This window comes from Elephantulus edwardii, unplaced genomic scaffold (assembly GCF_000299155.1).
Source record: "Elephantulus edwardii isolate Elephantulus edwardi_28Jun2011 unplaced genomic scaffold, EleEdw1.0 scaffold00141, whole genome shotgun sequence".
NCBI lineage: Eukaryota > Metazoa > Chordata > Mammalia > Macroscelidea > Macroscelididae > Elephantulus > Elephantulus edwardii.
In genome coordinates, this window is record NW_006399891.1 from 965,527 (window position 1) to 974,660 (window position 9,134).

The window sequence follows — 9,134 nt, forward strand, 5'->3', positions numbered from 1 at the left end:
TGTGTGTGTGTGTGTGTGTGTGTGTGTGTGTGTGTGTGTGTGTGTAATGTGCAAGAAGTTGGAATTGGAAAATAAAAGGGAAGACTTTGATTTTGAAATAACTGAAAAGAAAATTCAAGCCTTGAGTTGTAATATAGAGAGATGCTGTAGGCAAAATCTTGAAAGATTCAGAAAGCATCAAAATAAGATAGCGGGAATCTACAGTCACTGTACCATTCTTTTGGCAGTTTCTGTTTATATTTTCCAATAATCTCCTCATCCTGTTGAATGAGACAAATGAGAACAAATATGGGTTTCTTAGTGAGTTGTCTAGATAGTTATCCTCCTAATTTCCTGGTATAGCCTGAAAAGCATGTCCAGGACTGCATCTGTTAGATGAAACATGTTGAATGGGTCCCAGTTTTGGTATACTTATTTTTCACTAGTGCTTTCAATATAGCTTGAGTGTTTTTCTTCATTATCATTGACCATTCATCATATGGTACTTCTTGAAATATTGTAGTGTCAACTAATCACTGTACCATTGCTTCAGTCACTGTGTCAATGGGGCTCTTCCTCTCTTTCACTGACCCTCTACCCTTCCAAGAACAGTATCATTATCCAAGGAATCATATCTCCTAGCAACATGTCCAAAGAATAGGAGATGAAGACAACCTTGCTGCCAAGGAGCTCTCTGGATGCACCTTTTCTAAAGCATACCTGTTCATTCTTTTGGGATATTTAGTACTCTTCCCCAACACCACAACTGAGAAGTATTCGTCTGTCATTTTATTTATTGTCTAGCCTGAAGATGAATCATTAATCACGGAAATGATCATGGTCTGAACCCAGCACATCTTAGTCTTCAAACTGACATCACTCTTCTTCAATATTTTGGAGAGGTTTCTAACAGTAGACTTGCCCAAAAGAGTACATCTCCTTATCTCCTAACTACTGCTATCAAGGGTGTTGATTGTGGGCCCAAGGAAGACTAAATCATTAAGCTTCAATCCTTTCTCCACCTATCATGAGGTTACCCATTGGCTCAACAGTAAGGACCTTTGTTTTCTTGATAGTAAGTTACAATTCATATTGAAGGATGAGGAAGATCAAAGACTACAACCTTTCACATGGATTACATCTTAAGATCAATGTCCTTACCACTAAGTGAATAAACAACCTCACGATAAATGGAGAAAAGAATTGAAATTGTCAACAGTTTCATCTTACTTGGATGCTCAATCAACATGATTGATCTTAGCAGTCAGAGGATCAGGAGAGGTACTGCATTGAGAAAGTCTGCTATCAGGAATGTCTCCAAAGTTCTAAGGAGCAATAATGTCAGTTTGAAAACTGAAGTGTAGCTGATTCATGCTATGGTCTTTTCAATCACTTAATATGCATCTGAGAGCTGGACAATGAAAAAGCATTACTGAAGAAAAGAGATGTCTTTGAGTTGTGGTGTTGGATAAGAGTACTGAGCTTTCCAGGGACTGTCAAAAAGAACAAAGATAAAATCTTCAAGAGTGTACAGTGACTGCTCCTTAGAGGCAAAGATGGAGAAGCTTCATCTCACATACTTTGGTTGTGTGTTTAAGAGAGGGTTTTTCTTGGAAAGGGACGTTATGCCTGGAAGGTGGAAGGCCAGCAAAGGAGAGGAAAATTTTTAATGAAATAGATTGACATAGTGACTGAAAGAATGGGTTTAAGTACATCAGAGATAATGTGGATGGCACAGGATAGGACAGGGTTCAGATCTGTTGTTCACAGAGTTGCAGTGAGTCATACTCAACTCTATGGCACATAACAAGAGCATACCCATATATCTCGACATTTAACTAAATGATAATGTGAACCCTAAGATAGCAGTTTATAATGATAAAAGTCATGAAACGGATTTGGGTTAAATCAAAGGTGCTTAAAACCAGAAAATATCTTGTGGTGAAGTCAGCTCCTTCTTGTGGCCTCTTGTTTGGTTTTTCAGAGAAGCAGATCAAAAGATTTCCTCCCTCACACCTTAATGTATTAATTTTGACCTAATTTTCTAAATGAATGTTTGCTATTTTGTCCAAGTTATTGGATTTTCCTAAGTAAACTGTAAATAACTTAGATTTTATACTTTTTCATCTGGTAACACATTTATCACAAGGCTAAAGTTGGCCTTGTGGTAGGTATGTACCTTGCAGACCTTGATCAGTGACTATGCATATAAAATGTTTGTGACAACACAATTCCTTACCCACTCGGTCACCAAAGCTCCAGGGAGATTTCTACAAAAGTAGGTTTGTTCTTATTTCAGTGCTTTCTAAAATATATAGTGTTATCTTCTATGTGACTATATTAAAACCATTTCAATAACTATGTGATAAATCTTAACTGAACTTTCAAGCTCAGAACTGAAATTTTTCCAAGTAAAGGAGAAAATACATTTTTTTTTAAAGGGAGAGTTAGGAATCGTTCAGCTCTACAGTAATCTCCTCCTGCATCCTATGATTCCTGGTGGTTCCCTGAAGCTACTTACCAACAGGTATTGTCCGCCCCTGGATCTTGTCAGCCCAGCCTGCGCAGTAACGTAAGGCTTTGATGCAGTAGTCTAGGTCCATCAGATATGCACTGGCAAATACTTTTCCAGCATTTATTGACTCCAGTGTCTGAAAAATATATAAAACCCCAAATCTAAGTGTCTATAAGAATTCTACATTATAGAATATATATTAACATATATTTCTTTTTATGTATTTTAATATTATTCATATACAAATAATATAAATATTATATAAAGAATATATATATGCCAAACCAAAGACATTGTCAAAAAGTGGACTCAGGTACATGGATGCTCAACAGGCCAGAGCAGAATCATCTCATGATAGGAAGTGTACAAGGGTACACTTCCTAACAGTGGCACGCACCACACCATCATTATTCCTCTTAGTTCCAACCACCAAGTGTCTTTGCCATTGTGTCACCTCGAAACTTGCTGGGTATGTGTAACTTCAAGTTTGATGCAGACAGGCATTTAATCTTTAGAAGACCCTGTTAATCAATTTTATCATCTTCTTGTTGTGTATTTCTGGCTATATTTTGTCAGCCTTTTCATATCACGGGCTAGGTGTTGTAATCTTGGCTTTACTTTGTCTCTTACAATCTTTATGGTTTGGGGATTTACCCATAGGTCCCTGGCCCACCTTGCGTTGATTTCTGTATATGGTGAGAGGTGTACATTCTGCTTCAGCTTTCTACAGGTGGTATCTCCAAGTCTGAATAGTCATCTGCTATAGAATTTTGAAAGTATACCTGGCTTGTCTGCTAACTGCACAGTCTAGAATTAAAAGACACCAGCTGCTCTGTGGCAGAAATATATGGCATTCTACTTCCTTAAAGACTAAAACAGAGCAAACACACAAGAACAGTTCTGTTGAGTCAATTCCAACTCAGAGTGACCATACAAAACACTGTAGAACTATAATTTAGAGTTTTCAATCAAGACTATAATGTTTTTATAAACACTGCCACATCTTTCTCCCTCAAAACAGCTGAAAGGTTTGAACTCTAGGCCTTTTAATTGGTGGCCAAAGGTTTTAGCCAGTACATCAACAGTGCTTGTAGCATAGAGTTTACTACCTTAGAAATCCTGTAATAGAACGGATTGCCTTGGAATTGAAACCAACTCAAAGCTGACCCTCCAGTGGTTTTTCACAAGAAAGTATTGCCAGCTTTCTCCCATGGGAGCCACTAGTGGACTCTAACTTCCAAAATGGGGCCACCATTGAGTTAGCACCACAATTCCCTACTAAATTAGGCCACCGGAATTCCCTATGGAGAAGTGTTTATCTTAGAAGAGTTGCTATTAGTAGAAATCTACTCAATGGCAGCTCACTGGACTTGGTATATTTCTGTGTTTATAAAATTTTGAATAAGAAAACAATTCATAAGTCATCTTGTCTAGCTCCTTCTAAAAAATTTAAAAAACAAACAAACAAAAAAACCCCAACTGGAAAACAATAACACTAAAAGCAGGTAGAAAGAGTATTTCAATACTGGATTCCAAGCCATAATGCTCCTTCTACCACATTGTGCATGAACTCCAGACAACCGACTTTCCAGGCACTGTTTGCAGTCTGAGAACGACTGATCAGAATGATACCAAGTTTCCTTGGTCAGATCAGAGTTCCAGCAGGGTTTCATTTTTCATATAATCCAACTGATGAGGAATTTTAATGCCAGTGACTATTAATGATACTTCAGTAACTATTTGTAAGTTTGTATCCTATCTGGGTATAATTGATTTAGTCACACAAACTTTAATAATTTACAGACTTTAATCCATGATGCTCAGATTGGAAACTGGAAATGAACTGAAACGTTCTAGAATTTTTATGAATATATACATTGTTCTGTACTCAAAAATTTTCTTTAGTAAAATTACTCTCTCTCTCTCTCTCTGTGTGTGTGTGTGTTGATGTTTTTAACTGTGAACTCTCCGTATTAATACTATTGCTATGATAATGATGATGGTAATAATAATAATCTAAATGACTAGGCTGTAAAATTAATCCTTTTCTAATCTGGTGTCCTCACCATTGTAGAAAATTCAATCTGCTTTCATTAAGCAGAATGTTAAAGACCTCTTTGGAACCTAATGGTCTGCTAGGGAAGTTATCAGACCATAATGTCAAGTGATAGAATATTTGGTTATACCATCTGCTGTCTCTATATTATACAGCTGTGACCCATTTCAAAGAGTAATCAAATGGGATCTCAGTATGTCTGCTATCTTTTTTTTTAAACACGCTTACAGAGGCAGTCAATGTCTTATAATCCATGGATTAGATCAATGCAAAAAGGCGAGATTTACCAACTCCTGCTCTCTTCCTATAGGTTAATATAGCTTTTGTTTATTTTTTTAAATTAAGTTAATATAGTTTACTGCATATAACTTCTGAAGCTATGCATATGAGACTTTGGTTTATGCTGAATCTTTGGAAAAGAAACAGTATTTTAATTATATTGATTGATTTTTTTAAATAGACTTTTTCTTACTGCTGATTTAAGATTCTAAAGATAATAAAATTTTTATTCTTAAACCTTACTGTGGTATTTCTTTGTATTAAACTGATTTTACTATAATTTAAAACTGAAAAAAAATATCTCTTATACTTAATGGTAACTTATTAATGTGTCATTTGCTATTATATATATATATATATATATATTAATAACTTTTAAAAGTGAATATGTAATTGGATTTTTCTTTGTTCTTCAACTTTTTTATAGTTGCAAAAAGATATTCATTTTAAGCACCTAGACACATTTCAGGAAGGGGAAAAATGATCCATTACTTAGTGTTTTAGTGCTCTATAATTATGAAATATATGTGTATTTTTTAAAAAGTTCTGGGAACTTAAACTCCATGAGATTTCTCACTAAAAGAGACCAGTGATCACGAGACAGTCAGTGTATCAATATAAGTTTCATACTGCATGCGACCTTGCTAATTAATGGCTGTGAGAGTAAAGGGGGAAAACAGTGTTTTAACTAAGATTTGTGCTGTAGAATCTATAATGGAAACAATAACTCCATCGTCCAGAAACGGAGTGCAGATTATTGTGGGAGAGAAAGTTCATTGTTACCACTGTTGTGCACACTCCCAAAGAGAAAATTGTTTGTTGTATTGGTAAAGTAGTTGTAGTAATGACTGAAACGGAACAAATTTCCATTTCAGACAATCTGTGTTCTCCAGAGTTCTTACTACATGCCCAATTTGGCCAATACTCACCGCCAATAGCAAGCGGTCTCTCTCAATTAAATCAGCCAACTTGTATATCAGCTGTCCCCTTTCGGAAGCGTCCATGGTACGCCACGGCGATCCCATCTGAAAAGCTTCTCTTGCAGCCTTCACTGCTTTGTCAACATCTTCCTGCAAAAACAAGTTTATGTCAGTTCAAGAGCCTAAACACAGCATGCAATCCAATGACAACAATTCTATCAAATAGACAAAAACTTCTTGTAAGTGGGCACAATGTCTTCATTAGATCAAAATTTAGCACATTTGTGTACTCAGTGTGTTGATATTAAGTCTATTGCCTTCCTTCTAGAATGAAATGCTAAAGTGATGTATTGCATAATTGCTTTCTTAGAACAGAAATAATTATGATAGCTAATATAATTGGACTGTTATGTGTTCACTAATTTTTTTTTTGTGTTCACTAATGTTTTAATATCTTTATCTACATTAGCTCTTCTAATACTCAATAAATTTAGCAAAGTGTATGTTGCCATTTTATAGATTAAGAGAATAAAGCAAAGGGAGGAAGTTGATTTGAGCAAGGTTAGTAGCTCAAGATGGCAGAGCTGAGTTCAGCCCTTGCTCTTTATCACCACAATGTAGTCTTTGGCGATTGGGTTCTTGAGAATTGCAGATCTCACCCACTGAAACTTATTGTTTGCATTTTTCCTATCCTGTCCTAGTGTGTTCCAATTTTTTTAACCTATATTTCCATAATTCTCCTTTATTAAAAGGGTTCTTGGTTGACCAAGTTGGTTGTTGTTATTGTGTTGTGTACCGTAGAGTCGAAACAGACCCATAGGTGACCCCGGCACTTTTGCCCTATAATGTTTAAAGCTTTCCTGTTTTTTAAGAGAAGCAATATTTGAATATATGAAATGAGTCAAAATGATAATGAAACATCAAGTACTTCATAAACATAGTTAAGAAAGACTGTGCATTTCCATACTAAATGATTTAAAAGTGGAGAAAGTTACTAGTTAATTTCTACTTTTGCAGCCACCTTATTTTTCTAAGCATTTCATTTTATCTTTAGTAATCATTTGTTAGAATATGGACTAATGTTAAAAGAAGTGCTCAGGATTAGTTAGTACAGCCTTAAAGAATTATTCAAGTGAAAACAGTTTCCACTCATATCAATGCTTTGCTTTGTATCCTTTATTTGTTCTTGCCCCTCCTCCTTTATTTATAATACCACTGGCACCATTTTACTCATAAATTAATTTGGGACTCATTATCTAAAGAATATTAATTTCTCAGTAGCTATAAAAATTTACTAAATTTTTATTATTCACTAATATTTTTGGACATAAATGTACATTTATTAGTAATATTGTGAGAACAACAAAGATTATTTAAAAGAAAAGTTCATAGATTGTTCCATGAGGTAAAAGCTAGAAGAAAAGTGAAGCATTGCTTTCTGTGGGCATTTAACGCAATGAGGTTCTTATCTTGACTCATTAGTATATTAGTGTTAGTTGCTGTAGGGTAAGGCTTTGGACATGTTTCGAGGAGAGGCTATTTCTTGGAGAGGGACATTATGCTTGGGAAGGTAGGAGGATAGTGAAAGAGAGGAAGACCCTCAACAAGATGGATTGACACAGTGACAGCAGCAATGGGCTCAAAAGATGTGTCTGAGATTATGAGGACAGCACAGATGAGCACCATTCTGATCTGTTGTTCAGAGTGTCACTGAGTCCTACTCAACTCAAAGGCACCCAACCAAGGCAAAAACCAACACTGTAATTCAAAAGCTTGAACTCTTTGGTCTTCTTTATTCATTCCCTAATTTTCCTATGCATATGAAACAATTGAAAACAACCTGGTTTGGGCCAAGTCCAACTTAATGTTTTTAGAGAGGAGACCTAGGGAAGAAGAGGCTTTGTAAATATGTTTGAAATCCTAGAGAGGGATGAGGGAGATTCTGCAGGTGCCTCCTGCTCTGAAAAGCCAGGAAGGCTGTAATTCTGTGAAAATGTTTCTTTTACTACTGGGCTCTAGAAGCTGTGACATTGTGAAAGTATGACCTTATCTGGGAAGCCAAGACACGAACTATGTATAATCTGAAAAACTAATGCTGATGCTTTAAAACCATGAATGAGAGAATAGCAGAATTGCTTCTTTATCTGTTTCCTGTAAAAAACCCTGAACAAAGTAGTTTGGGGAGCCCAAGCATTCTGTATTTGAATTCCTGCTAGCACAATAAACTTCTTCTTACTAAAGAGGTATTCATGCTGATTTACTCCTGATGTGTCTTCCCTGGTCTCATCTGCCGGCAACAGTTTAAAGAGATATCTTTGTCTTTAGCACTTTTAAGAAGTTCTTGATAATCTACTTGCCTAATACAATAAGTCATTTGATTTCTTAATTGTTGTTTCCCTGAGAGTTGATTGTAGACTCAAGAGAAATGAAATTGACAACTTCAAACTTTTCTCCATTAATATAATTAAAGGTCAGAATTTACAACACATAGGATGCTGATGTCAGATTACTAATTGAATATAATGGTATCAAATCACTGAGGAGAGGATAGTTTCGTTTCCAGTGCTATTACTGAAATTATCACAAGTGGGATATCTTTAAAAACAGAAAAAATAGTCTTGCACAGTTTAAGACTCTTAATTCAAGGTGCTGATTATAGAGACTTTCTCTGTCAGTTCTGGAGGAAAGCTCTTAACTCCTTTCAACATTGGGAACAGCATTCCTTGATATTCCTTGGTCTTCTTCTCTTGTTGGGAAGGAGTTTCACAGTGCGAAGACTGAGTCCAAAGAATGTGTATTCACACTAGCTTTTCATTATTGATGTTACTGAAATCCCTTTCTTTGACAAAAAATGGTGCAGCTCACACACCAGGAATATTTCCCTCACATTGATAGAGTGGTATTAATAAGTTCAAAATTATTAAAATATATGGTATAGTTGTAAAAAGTTGTAAATCTCCTATCATGTACCAAAAAAAAACAAACAAAAAAAATCACCAAACTCCTATCAGTCTGCAAAACTGGTTGGACTGCCAATTAACATTTGCTTTGCCTTAGAATCCTGTTTCAATTTCTCTGCTGTCATATAAAGTAATTTAAAGTGTCTATCAGGAAGGATATGGATCTTTCCTGGATTAGCATTTACTTTTTTAAACTAAGTCACATGTAAATTATATTATGTATTGCCTTTTTACTAGTAATTGTTTGTAAATTTTTATTTTTGAATATAAAAATCCTAGCAATAACACGTTAGGTAGCTTAACACCTAAACCAAGTATAAAAACCGGTGATAGGAGACTAGAGCGAGGGCTGCATGGTGGAGGGGACCTGGGGGAGGGTTTGTAAAACAATGAAAGAATCTTTTCTTTTACTTTTCCATAATTTT

The 9,134-nt window shown here is 35.5% G+C and overlaps 1 protein-coding gene across 1 annotated transcript in view; it reads right to left on the reverse strand.

Annotated features, from left to right (window-relative positions):
• Window positions 1-9,134, reverse strand: part of LOC102867337 (aldehyde dehydrogenase, cytosolic 1-like) — a 39,831-nt gene that overhangs the window by 21,042 nt on the left and 9,655 nt on the right. The window contains exons 3-4 of the mRNA XM_006894382.1: window positions 5,759-5,899; window positions 2,501-2,630 (exon numbers count right to left, since the gene is read on the reverse strand). Coding sequence (XP_006894444.1) covers window positions 2,501-2,630; window positions 5,759-5,899 — 271 coding nt within the window. The remainder of the gene's footprint in view (window positions 1-2,500; window positions 2,631-5,758; window positions 5,900-9,134) is intronic.